General features: G+C 37.6%; 1 protein-coding gene across 4 annotated transcripts in view; it reads right to left on the bottom strand.

Annotated features, from left to right (window-relative positions):
* Window positions 1–13,219, bottom strand: part of ELMO1 (engulfment and cell motility 1) — a 302,673-nt gene that overhangs the window by 185,295 nt on the left and 104,159 nt on the right. For all 4 annotated transcript variants that reach the window (XM_088054072.1, XM_014248665.2, XM_005519061.3 and 1 more), the window contains 4 exons: window positions 11,442–11,541; window positions 5,280–5,431; window positions 4,093–4,171; window positions 179–229 (listed from right to left, as the gene is read on the bottom strand). In XM_088054072.1, the coding sequence (XP_087910198.1) occupies window positions 179–229; window positions 4,093–4,171; window positions 5,280–5,431; window positions 11,442–11,541 (382 nt within the window). The remainder of the gene's footprint in view (window positions 1–178; window positions 230–4,092; window positions 4,172–5,279; window positions 5,432–11,441; window positions 11,542–13,219) is intronic.

Below are 13,219 nucleotides of genomic sequence, written 5' to 3'. Positions count from 1 at the left end.
TTCAAAGAGTATTTTTGAACCCATTCAACCACCATTCAAACCTTATCTTCTATATTGCAAGGCTTCAAAACATATCAAAGTACAAAGGCAATTAAAGTACGTTAAGATAAGACCTATGATCACCAAAAATGCAGTCACCTTTCATACTCAACAGTAACTTTGACAACTATATACTTACAGTTAAGATGATGGAACGAAGCTGCTTTTGTGCCAAAATGTTTGCCATTTCCTGATTTAGCAAAAAAAAAAAAAAAAATTAAAAAAAAAAATTAAAATAAATAGCCAGAAGTTGGTATTTTAGTGTCATAGCTAGAGAAACACACTGACTTAAAAGAGCTTACATTTCTGCATTGTTACTTATAAATGCAAGGAAGCAGCGTATCAGCATTATGACTGTATGTATTATTTGGGGGATCACAAAGTCAGAATAATCTACCATGAGAAGAGAGACCAAGATAGTTAAAAATACATCACAAGCTGAGGGCTTTGGTGATCCAAAATGTGTGGTGAAAGACTTCAGAAGAGACCTCTGTGGGTTCAAGAGAGTATTTACACACTTGTTCAAGCACAACCTTCCCCCACAAACAATACAGAAGGAAGCATGGACTGAAAGCCAGCCAGGACTTTAAAACAAGATGTCAAATAAATTACTTATTTACTTTAATATTTCAGCTGCTTTAAAGTTAAGTGCTCTTACTTTCATTCAATAAACCAGTCTAGAAATCAGTGCTGTTTTATTACAACAAATGACAATTCTCCCCCTACTGTTTTTTTAGTAGCAACACTGACACTGGGCCACTCTTTTGCTTTTAAGTTAACTTGTCTTTCTAGACCTGTCTGCAATCACTATCGAGGTGAGTATGCTTTTACTTTAATGCTTAAGCAGCTGATCCCAACTGTTTTTGCTACATTGGAGGAAATATTTTATTATTTTTTTTATTTAGAGCTGATCCCACTGTCCTACAATGTATAGGAGGGAATATTTTACACTTGCCAAGCATAAGAGTCTAATCTTAACCATACCTATGAAATCATGCCCTATTTTTAAGTTCTGTGAGCTTTTCCAGCAGTAGAGACGTGTGTGTACATATGTCTGTGTGTGTGTATGAGAGATATGCTTCCACATGCAGGGCATTCCTGCTGAACTTTGTGAGGGCTGAAGACTGATGTAGAATACATACTAGTCACTTTTATATATAAAAAAAATCCCCTAGAGAACAGAAAAACTGAGACTATAACATTAAACATATGAAGAATGGATGACTAAAACATATCTACTGTAGCAGTGTAAATAAAGCAAGTATTAGGCGAGAACCTGCCCAGAAAAAGAAAATAATTCTTATTGTGAGATGGGAGGCAGTCAGAGATGTTGAACTCTTTTCTTTGTGCCACCTAAAGGGTGCTGCAACAGAATGTGAGAGTGATAAAGAAGACACCAAGGGAACAAAGAAAAGAGAAACTCAGTTTTAGGTTTTAAGTCTTTTCTGGCTGTGTAGGTTTCAACTGCACATAGCAGCAAAAGAGCAAAGGAATGGATGATATAGATGGTCTCATCTCCTCCAGAAATGTGCAGCTGAGCTGCAGGGGGAGTGCCATGCACATGATATACTTCAATGTTGCTTGGAACAGACTGGCTGGATTTTTGTCAAACTATGTATCCACTGCTAAAAGATTAACAGGTACAGAATATAAGATGGTATTTCTGCATTCAATGCAAAGAAAATAATAAAAAGCAAATCATTCTATTTACTTTTCAGAAGATTTTCAATTTTTTATTTCTTTTTTTATAGCTATCATTTAAAAAGCTTTTATTGAGATACTGAGGTTTTTTGTCACTGGACTAAAATTGATTGAAGCAACAAGCATTCAAAAAACCAATTACTGCATCAAAATCAACTTTGTCTCCAAAAAGGCTATATAGTCATTAGCAGCTAATAAGCTGCCTCTTCTAGTATGAGTATTGTACTAGCTGATGAGAATTATCTGACCAAATTTGCCATCTCATTTCCCATAGCAACATCTCTGCAAAACATGCAGACAAACGTGAAAGAAGTGTTTCAAACATCCACAGTATCATTTCACTGCTCAAACTCTCACGTCTTTCCCAATATACTTTTCTATTTTCTTTTTTTGATAGTAACATAGGTTTCTCTAGATGATTTGGTCCTTCACAGGGGCAGAAGAAGCAAAGCAACCAGGCAGTTCTCATTAAAAAGAAAAATCCTGGACTTGGTTTTTACATTACGGAAACAGAGAGAGAGGGGGAAAAAAAGTGAGGGGAAAGAATTCAGACAGCAGTGCCAATTTAAATCCCTTCCTTAATTGCAGAGCAGCCATCCACATCATGCCTGTAAGTCAGCAGCAGAGAGGGTGCCAAAGTTCCTGGAGTCATATGAGTTTTGGTGCAGCTTGTCACTTCTAACCATATTAGTAGTGAGTGCTGAACATTAACTTTTGAGTGCCCATCCCCAGATAATTGCATGAGACTGCATCACCTCAGCTCATTGTCTTAGAAAGACAGGGTTCAGTAAGTGCCATCTGTTAATGCTATTTGGAAGGCAATGGACACCTACCTTCTCTATTGTATGGTTTACTAATTAACCACAAGACAGACATAAAGAGAAGCTGAACAGATTCTGACTGCATATTCTGGGTTATTAAAGGCTGAGGAAAAATTCCTGCAAGTGTCAGAGCTATTATCCTTCAAAGCCAAAGCAGATCATTATCTCCTGATGATCATAAACTCCATGACTAACAATTTTATGTCACAGCAGCAGGTAGTACAGGTGAAGTCTGCCTGGCTTACTGCCAGCCTCACTAGGTGGCTTCACTGTTGGCAAGATACAGTTTTGCTCTCTGGCAATACACTGTGTTACTGTCACTCAAGGAACATATGCCCACTGATTAATACTAGAGTCTTATCTACATCTGACATTATTCCTCCACTTCAAATATGAAGGCATACTCTTCACAGAAACGCAGCAGCAAGTATTCACTGTAAATAGCAAAATCCAAACAACAAAATCTTTAGGGTTTTTACAAGGATCTATTATAAATTTATGCCAAAATTGAAAGAAAAGTTTTTATTCTAATTTTTGGTTATTATGTGCCTTCTTGCCTTAGTAACTGTAGTAGTAGCCTTAGTGCTTGCCTTCTTAGCATTCTGTAACTATACAGAAGACTGTATTAGAGGAAGAAGGAAAAAAATAGAGGGGTAAGGGGTGGAAGAGCCTTTTTTCCTAATTAAACCATGATTATACTTTTCCCTGTTTGCAATGTTAAAAATATTTTTAAGAACAAAAAACAAAACACAAAAAATCCAACCAACTCGCCCTCAAAAACCCTCATTAGGGCTTTGATGTTTGTTTAAACAGTCTCCAGCATTTAAAAATGGAAATAAATCTAAGGAAAGTCCTTGTCAGAACTGATCAGCAGCTCTCAGTGAACTTGTTCTGGACAGTAACATTATGTCACCACAAGAATTATCATCACTGTTCCTGGTGACAGAAATGTTAAATAAATAAATGACTAAATCTGTTTTGACACAGGCTAGCAACTTCATAAACACGGATAAAACTTCACTATTTCATAACACTTCACATTCCATCCCCATTTAACATCAAGTAGCAATCTTGAAATCTTTCCTGATATCTGGCACTAAAGTTAACTTAAAATAGCACACTTTAAAAGTCATGAAATGCTTACATGGCAAGATATTTTTGTTTGCAAAAGAAACACACTTTTTAATAAAAAAAATCTGGGAGGAAAACATTCTACCAAAAAATGGCCTGGGTTTACAAGCTGTGCTGGCAAAGGGTTCAGTACAATAAATACTACAGTCAGCCACAGTCAATATGGTTCATATGAGGTCACAGGGAACTACAAAAGCATGGAAGTATGCTTAATCCCTCCTAATATTGGTGCAAGATGGAGGTAGCTCCATTAAAATGAATTATATCCCAGCACAAAACAACAGAATGAGTTTCAGTTTGAATTAACTGCAGGAAAAGTGTGGCTGGGACAGCTGCAGGTATGACTGTGAGACAATTTTTCTCCCATAGCTGCATAGGTATACAGCCCCCATCAACTTACCTGCCTCTTGTCATCTGGTGCTTTAAGGAAGAGTGCATTTATTACTGCAATGGTGTACGTCTGGATTTCTTGGTCTGTCCTGTTTGGAACAATGTTGTAAATGTGAGAGAAGAACACAAATGCACATGAGCTGTAGAAAGTGATCTCCCAGCTGCATTTCTGCAGGTAGAAGTGGAGGAGTTGTTTGCCCTTCATGTTAACCATGTAAGTTAGGTAACCAAGGTTGGTCATAACCAGGCTGTCCTCATTATTGAGAGAGAGATGATGTCCCAAAGGGAGACTTGGAATTAAAAAAAGATGGAATGAACTGCCCCTTGAACTGCCTTTGACCCTTCACTGATCATGGCAAGAGTATGACAACCTGTTTCCATCAGGTACCCAAGGTCTGGAGATAAAAAGACGAATCTTCCTTAAAGGCTTCTGGAAGTGAACCTGTTGGTTCACTTTTCAGGTTTCACTTTCTTCTTTTCAGGTGCACTGAAAATGTCCCAGGTGGGAGACAAGCATAACTATGCACAGTTTGTTACTCTATGCTACAAGAGGCAGTTTCCATCCATTTAAGCACTTCACATTACTATTTAAGAAAAAGCCCTTCCCTTTTCAAATATACATTCAGCAAAAGTTAAGCAATTTTTGTCTCACACACTTCTCAGAGTCTGGCAAGCAAAACAGCCCCATCTGTATGCTAATGGCATTAAACATTTCATTATCACAGGGTGGTCTTCTCTTCATTCCCCACTTCCAACTATGAAGTAGATACTAACTATATAAACTATATACTAAGCTACATAGGTAGCTTATAGAAAGACAAATGAAACAAAGTTAAAGAAAACTTAATGACCAAACAACTCCAGAAAGATTGTTACCATTTATGCAGTCACTTGTAGTGGAGGCAGGAATCACAAAGGTGGTTGCTGGTCTTTATACCACTGTTTTTTCTAACTATATAAACTATATACTAAGCTACATAGGTAGCTTATAGAAAGACAAATGAAACAAAGTTAAAGAAAACTTAATGACCAAACAACTCCAGAAAGATTGTTACCATTTATGCAGTCACTTGTAGTGGAGGCAGGAATCACAAAGGTGGTTGCTGGTCTTTATACCACTGTTTTTTCTCCAAATATTGTGGTATTTTTTGGGGGGAAAAAATATCCACATATTAAGCAGTAGTCAAAGACACTCACCCCTGCAGATGTGGGATTAGCTGCCCAATTGTGATCTCCTGTGCTACTTTCTGGTACAGGTCATGGCTGTTGAGCACCATTGATTCCAGGATTGCCAGCGACCGTTGCAAAATAGAGATGTCCGAGGCAAATTTGTTCACGTAGCTTGCTATCTACAAATACAATCATTCAGAGAATTCGCATCTTGTCATGGAAACAGAAAGGTAAGAACCTTTGGTTGATGTGGTTCAGAAAGGCATTAGGATAAAAAGTAGTCTGGTCCACATGCCAGTTATCAGTGGATACCTGAAAATGATCAACCAGGCACAGCATATATCATCAAAGAACACAGTGGCACAGGTTCTACAGCTGGCACAAGTCACCAAAGTTATTGTCTGCATTCACACGACTGAAACTTGTATTTCATGATTACATTACAAACATGAGAAATCAGCATTAAAAAATTAAACAATTTTTTTTTGTGTGTGTGTGTAGAAAACTTTGGAAAAAACAAGGAAACTAGTTTTCATTTTCTCCAGAAAAAAATCTGTGCAGCCAATTTTCTCCAAAAAAAATATCTAGGCTTAAGGCAAACATTTCAAAAGAGAAACTTATAACCTAGCTTTCTGGCAAAACACAATCTAGAAAAACATGCCTTTTTCTTCTGCTTGCTGCTACCAATAATGCTGAAAGCTCTTTCCAGGTTATAAACTAAAATTCTGTTGATGATCAGGACAACTGGTTCCACAGCTCTGTCTGGAGTCCAGCTTTCCATTAATAACCTTCCCTTTTCCTGCAAGCTGCCACAAGCAAATGGCACATCAATTAAAACCAAGTTTGCCCTCTGCTATCTTGCAGTGTAATGATGACAAGCTGCACGCTCATCTGCAGAGCCAACACAGCTGTGCAGTAAGACGTGGCAACACGCGCTCTCCCGCATGCTGCCCAGCCCACGCACGCAGCTTCTCAGGAAGAAACCTGCCTTCTACTGATGCAGGAAGTAAGAACTGGCATGAGTTTTCTTCAAATACACCAACACCAGCACAGACAAAATTAAAGGCACCCAAGAAGGCACAGGCAAAAGTGTAGTGTGACCACAGTTACTCGCTCTCTACAGCCAAGTAACAGGCTATGGTGGCCCTGTCTCAAGTCTGATATGTTCCTTCCAAAAAATTTCACCTGTCTCTTCAGTCCTCCTGCTACAAGCCACTACTATAGTCATACTGTTTCCAGTTCTGGATGCTTGTTGAGACCTAAGAGTTGTTTCCTTTTAGGAGGAAGAAAGGCCTGCCTTATGCTTGGAAAAGCTGTCTAGCTGCCTGAAAAAGTCACGTTAAAATGCTGACACACGGACAACGGTATTGTTTTGTACTTGTGACATTTTAAGTAGTACTGAAGGAGAAAAACACCCAGCTTTGGCTGGAGACAAGGAAAGAGGGACATATTTTTCTTTTACATATCGTTTACAGTGCTGCTGTTTGCTCTGCTACTTGGTTTTCATTACCACAGCAGGAACATCCTACACTAAATGAAACTCAATTTAGAGAATATACATTTGCTTCACTTTCTGTAAAGAACCTGTATGAATCTGTAAAGCCACGAATGAATAGAAAGCAGGAGGAGAGAAGCAACTCAATTAGCCTTTTTCTATTTTGGACTCTCAATGTCTTCTCCCAGCAAGGCCTGAGCCAAATAATATTTACAATAGCATACAAAGCACAATATGCTGTTTAGAGCAACAATCTGCATGTCAGAAGCACTGTGCTACCCCACCTCTCTTAATGGTAATCCAGATGTGTTTTGATGCATCACAGCCAGAGCTGCCAGATCTCCACAGGGCCCACGACAGGGACAGTGTATGCACAGAGCAACTCTGCACTGCTCATACATTAAACCAAGTGACCCCTGGATGCTTCAGCCTTCAGGCACCCATGCATTGCTTGTGCAGCCAGTGTGTCCAGAATTGTCCCCTGAATTTCCAGATTTCTGTCACCTCTTTAGGAGCCCTGACATATTTGAACTATTCTTGGTGCAGCAGCTCCTTCAAGTGCAGTTAATGCTTCACTGGGATATAATATTTTCATATCAGGGACCTGCAGAAATTTAACAGTATAGATAACTGGAACCTCCGTCTAGGAAAAGCTGCCTTAACTTCATTTATTCTCCTGACCTTGGGCCATAACATCTTTTAACCATAAACACAAACACAAGGTAGAAAGCTGTCTTGTGTGTTTAAAAAGACATATCACATTGAACACAGGTGCAAAACATCTGCTGGGTGGGTAACTTGCATGTCAAGCTGTGTGTATTCATAACCACCTTGCTGAAGCATGAAGTCTGGCCAGAAATAATAGGCTTGTCTACCTTGAAAAATAAGTCATACAAGTTCCATGGAGAACAAAACTGCATTAAAAAGAAATTCTATTCCCACCCTTGAATTTCTGGATGTGGAAAAAAAAGAGGTCCTTCTTGAGAAGAGAAAATAATCAACAGCAGTTCAAATTTGTGTTATTTGCTGTTTTCTGTTTATTAAGCACCACACACAGAGAGGGCTTTCAACATCCAAAAATAATCCTGTGTTCATTTATCAAAAATTCTGATGATTAACATAATGCAAGCTGAGGGAAATACTTTATCTTTTCCAGAAAGAAAAAACCTGATTGCTTTGCACTTCCAAGTGAAAACCTGCCACGTGGGTGTGTCTCATTAAGGATAAAATTTTTCTTCAGCAAAATACCTGTAACCTTAAAATCTGAATAGTTTGCTTGGGACATATATAGCCACATGCAAAAGAAGAGTCTGGGTGCTTAACTTCCTATCAGTTTCAAGGAAAATTAGGAATCAGACTGTGAATTTGCACATTCATGTTCTTTAGAAATAGGAGCTAAATATGTAAACTGAGGGTAGATGACAAACCTATAAAACTAAAACTACATCGTCCTCCTTGCTCAGCATCACTTAAGGCACAAGAGAGAATTCAAAATTTAAAATAAATAAAATTTATTTTAAAATAGAATTATTTATTTTAAAATAAAATAAATAAATAAAATAAAAGTTAAAATAAAGTTGTTATATAACAACAACAATTTATTATTATTATTATTCTTTTTTTCTTTATTTCAAACTGCACCAGAAAAAAAAAACACATAGGGGAAAAACAGTGAAGGAAACAGATCAGATTTTCATTATTCATGAGTTATTTGCCTGCACTTTCCTATTGTCAGAAATGTACAGAAAAACCTGTCCAAGTTGTTGGCCTCTGTTAAGATTTAAAGCACAGTAATATTTTAAAGGGTGCATATAATTTGAAAGTAAGGAACTAGAGCTGCAGCTGACTACAGAAAAAACAACTGACAGCTGTGATATACAGAAGCATTTTTCTGGCTGCCACCCTGTTTTCCTGCACAATGTATTTTAGAAGGTAAGGAAAAAATTGTCAACATTAAGGCTCTGCATCATACACTTATGAAACAGCAATTCTATAAGTAACTTTTAAAGACTTTTTTAAAATATCTCAAACAAAATACTACAAACTTTATTACTCGTCTTGCAGGAACTAAAGATGGAAGTATCAAATTTGTGTAGTGCATTTTTGTCATGGTTTAGGAATGGTATTTCCCAGTTTAATGCTCCCACTGAAACACACCAAACAATGCGTCACTTGTTCCCTCCCCCTACTTCCCGTGGCTGGCCTGAGGAGAATTGAAGGCCCTAAAGGTAAACATCATGGCTAGAGATAAGGACAATCTACTGGAAACCGCAATGAAGTAAGAAAAAGAACAGTAACAGCAACCCTTTCAATAACAGGGTGCATGAGAGAGGTGAACAATTCACACGTGAATGCTTGCAGCGTGGAAACTGGGAATATCTGAACCACTGCCACGCTACCCAAGGGACCCCCTTCCCCTGTCCCCAGAAAATGATGTGAGCTGGTATAGAATAACCTCTGCATCCGAGCTGTGCCCACTCCTGGGTGCTGCAAAAATTAACCCCGTCCTGGCCAGAACCAAGATAATTTTGATAAACAATCATGGCAACTTTTTATAAGAACTTGGAATCCAAATCCTTTAAGCAACTATGGAATCTGGAAATGAGCTATATATCATCAAAAACAAATAAAAGGTCTTGAGAGAACTCTGCAGATCATAAGGAAATTTTTCCACATGATGCTATTTTCCCTTAAAATAAGGAACAAAGTTATTGAAAGTGTCAATCTTACTTGCTGCAGTTGGAATAACAGTCTTTAGGTACCCAAAGGATGAGAGACAATCTGCATCCAACACCAAGCTGTTATTCCTTAGAAGTAATCAGACATTCCTCTAAACATCTCCTTCAGCTTCTACATTTTTAAGTTAAAAAACTGCTCAAGAAAAAATTCAGACTAATTGAACCCCATTCAAGTTCAGCTGTCATTTAATATGAAAGACAGCTTCCAAAGGCAGAAGCTCTTGATTGCAAGTTCCCCCTCAGCAGAAACTTATCAGGTCCCTTATCCATCCTGTCAGTCACTTGAGCAAACCCATCAAGGACCTCAAGAGACCTGTCAAAGCCAACGTCAGAGGAGCAAGTGAGGATGAAGTTGTAGATTTCTGCTACAGAGATGAGACATGGTCCAAAGGTGTCTTTTTGGTTGAGGGTTTTTTTGAGTGGGTTTTTTTTTTGGTGGGGGGGTCATTGGTTTTTCTGTTTCTTTGTTGGTTTGGGGTTTTTTTTGTTTTGTTTTGTTGGGGGTTTTTTTGTTTTGTTTGTTTTTGAATTATCCCAGGAAACCTATAGGAGTGCCTGACAGAAGAGATGAGCCATTAACAGGGGGAACACAACAATTTCTTCTATTGTCACAATACAATCCACAGAGCAAAAGATGTTGATAAAGCTGGACAAAGATGTTTGTTTTGAGCCAATAACAAAGTAGATGCTCTAAACTAATTCTAGCAAGTTTCTTCATATGCTCCATAGTAGGCTCCCCTAGAAAGTAAGGCATTCTGGACTTGATTTTGTATCTCCTGCAGTCATTTAAAAGCAGTTATAGAATTTTCTTTGCCATTAGAAGACAACAACAATTGTCATCACAACCTATCTCAACTGTGAGACTGGAAAAAAAATTAAAAACCAGACCAAAACTCAGATCAGTTATATATTTTCTTTATTATTGTTAAAAATGCATCCAGCATCTTTAATGACCCAAATTGTGGTTTAGTATCTAAAAAACCTAATTTTTTTTTCACAGTTGAGCCTTCTTTCACTTTTGGCAACAAAAGTCAATTTCTACTTTCCTTCGATGGTAACAATTTTCTAACTAAATTTAAAGTCCTTGCTCTGACACACTCTGCTAAAATGAAGGTTTCTTTGCCACGGGTTACATTCATCTCATTACTGCTTCAGATATTATTTTAGTGAAGTAACTGATATATTTTGAGCCTGTACAAATGCACTTAAAATTATGAGAAATTCAATCGGGTTTGAAAATTATTTGTAAAGAAGAATTATATGGTTTTGGGGTTTTTCTTCTCCAGTGAATGAAAAGTGCTAAATCACTAACAAAACCTTTTTCTGAAGTCTTCTAAATCTCTGTACCTAAAGAGTACTACCATGTTTCTGCTGCTTTTGTACGTCTTCAACAGGTAAATAGAGAAGGATACTTTAAAGTGGACAGATCTGTTTCGAAACCACATACCTCAACTGCAAGATTCAGAGGGGAAAAGTTCAGCTTGATCAGCTTAATAGGTATCATCCTAATTTCAAACTGTAAACTAATTCATTTCTCTTCTTCCAATACCCAAGAGGAAACATTTCAGTGCTGGGATTTTTTTCCTAGAAATATGGCATTACTCAGTTTACATTGCATCAAAATGCTAATCTTTTGCTTTAACTGTATTTTATCTGCACAGGGAAGTCACAATGTAATTGAATAAGCAATGCATTAATTTCTAATGTAACAAGCCTAATACTGTCTTGATCCCAATTCACTCCAACTGATTTCCACAGAAGCTGAACCAGATCCTGCAGCTAAAAACATTTATATTTTGACACAGCACTTTAATCCCATTTTCATGTACCTTTTTTGACCAATGACCTAAATAATGTACCAGGGGAAAAAAAAGAAGAAAAAAAAAAAACCCCAAATACAACTCACCTCAAATATTTAAACTGATATAGAACAGATAGCATTGATTCCAAATTTACCTTTTTAATGAATGCCACAGAGAATGTATCCCACGATACAATCCCATGATCCATCAGCTCAACAAATGCAGTCAGTGTAAAGGACAACATATCTCCAAAGCTGCAAGAGACAGGAGTCATGACAACATTTACCAGTAATGCAGCAGGGCAATGACTAAGGGAATAAAGCAGCAGGAAGCTTTCAGAAAGGCAGGAAAATGAAGCCAATTATGGACTAAGAGGCAGCAGAAGAGCAAGAGAGGCCGTGCTATAGGTAGTCTCCAAAACAATTTAGTGTGGATAACAAGAACAGTCAACTGGAAGAAAGCAGTTGTAAGAGAAGAAGTAATCCCCAGCAGAACACTGCATGCAATGCTCAAAAAAAAATAATAAATCAGTCAGTCCAAATTAAACTTCTCTCATAAATTCAGAAATTTAGATCTAAATTTAGATCTAAAGGAAAGAAGTGAACTTTTTCCTTAGCACTTATAGAGACTTAGACACTTGTAGAGGTGTCACATTTTGGTACTTCTGTATCAAGCAAACTGGTGGGAAGTTAGAGCACTGTTTATTCCTTCTCTTACAAGGAAGCAAATATGCTTTAAAAATGCACCAGAAGAGACTATATATCTTGAGCAGCAACTTTCTAACAGTTAATGTCTTGATTTCTTTATTTAAACCTGAAGATGCATGTCTTTTACTTTTTCTATGAGGAACCAAATTGCAAAGTGTGCAGCTCAAATTATTTAGGTTTTGCAGGCCACTACCCTTCATTTTACACCTGTAAATTTGAAGTTCAACACATCTTTGTATGAACTCAAGTAAGTTCCAAACGAGTTTAAACTCATCAGGGATAATGTGATTAGATGCACAGGATTTTTTCATGTTAAACCACAACTTTTAAAGATTAGTTTCATTTCTGTACAGTCAGGGCACCAAACAGTCAGCAGCCACAATGATTTCAGTGAAGCTCTTCAATGGGGTAACTACTCAATACAAACAGCAGTGCAGAGATCCTGAAAGGGAGCAGTGAATTACCTTTCAGGGCACGACAAACTGCCTGCAAAGTACTCTGCCAGTAAGCCATTAAAAAGCAAAATCATACAATCAAACAGCATGAATAGTCCCAGTAATTTTAATACAGCAGCTTACACCTAATAAAAAGATAGAATAAAAAAAAAAAAACTCTGTCAGGATGGAACTGCAAAGCTTAGGTTGCTGAAAACCTGAGTCCAGTAGTACAGCCATAGTTATTTAATGTAATTAATTGGTGTTCCTTAATCAGTGGCTTATCCTACTATCCTGCATGAACCCAACACAAAAAAGTGAGCATCCACTCAGATGGAAGACATTTACAGCAGTGCAGAGGAATAAGGCAGACAAATCAGCTTCAATGCAGCAGCTCCAGTAGCTGGATTTAATCTGCCATTTAGGGATATCAGATGGTGAGACACAGCCTTTAGTGGCCCCTTCATTTAAGAAAGGACATCTTGACAGAACTCCTGAGATTCCTTCCACCAAAAATACCCTTGTAGTTCCTGACATTTTGTGAGTAAAACCCAAAAAACACCAAAACACCTTCCCCTTTAGTAAATACAGGTATGCTCTGTGGCTTTGGTTACTTACAACAAAATGAAAAACCTACACCAAAGAGCAAACAAAAAAAATAACGTCTCTAAAAATCCACTGTAATTTCACAGGGAATATTTTCTTCAGCAAACAAATGGTCTAGAAGTTCTGGGTTTTGTTTTGGTGGGCAGATGATGCTCTTTTGCCTTTTTTTTTTGTTGTTGTAGTTG

Source organism: Pseudopodoces humilis, chromosome 1 (genome assembly GCF_049639895.1).
Source record: "Pseudopodoces humilis isolate 2021_Gansu_Grassland_sample_001 chromosome 1, ASM4963989v1, whole genome shotgun sequence".
Taxonomy (NCBI): Eukaryota; Metazoa; Chordata; class Aves; order Passeriformes; family Paridae; genus Pseudopodoces; species Pseudopodoces humilis.
The sequence above is the reverse complement of the archived record's forward strand: the minus strand, read 5'-3'. Positions and strand labels throughout refer to the sequence as shown.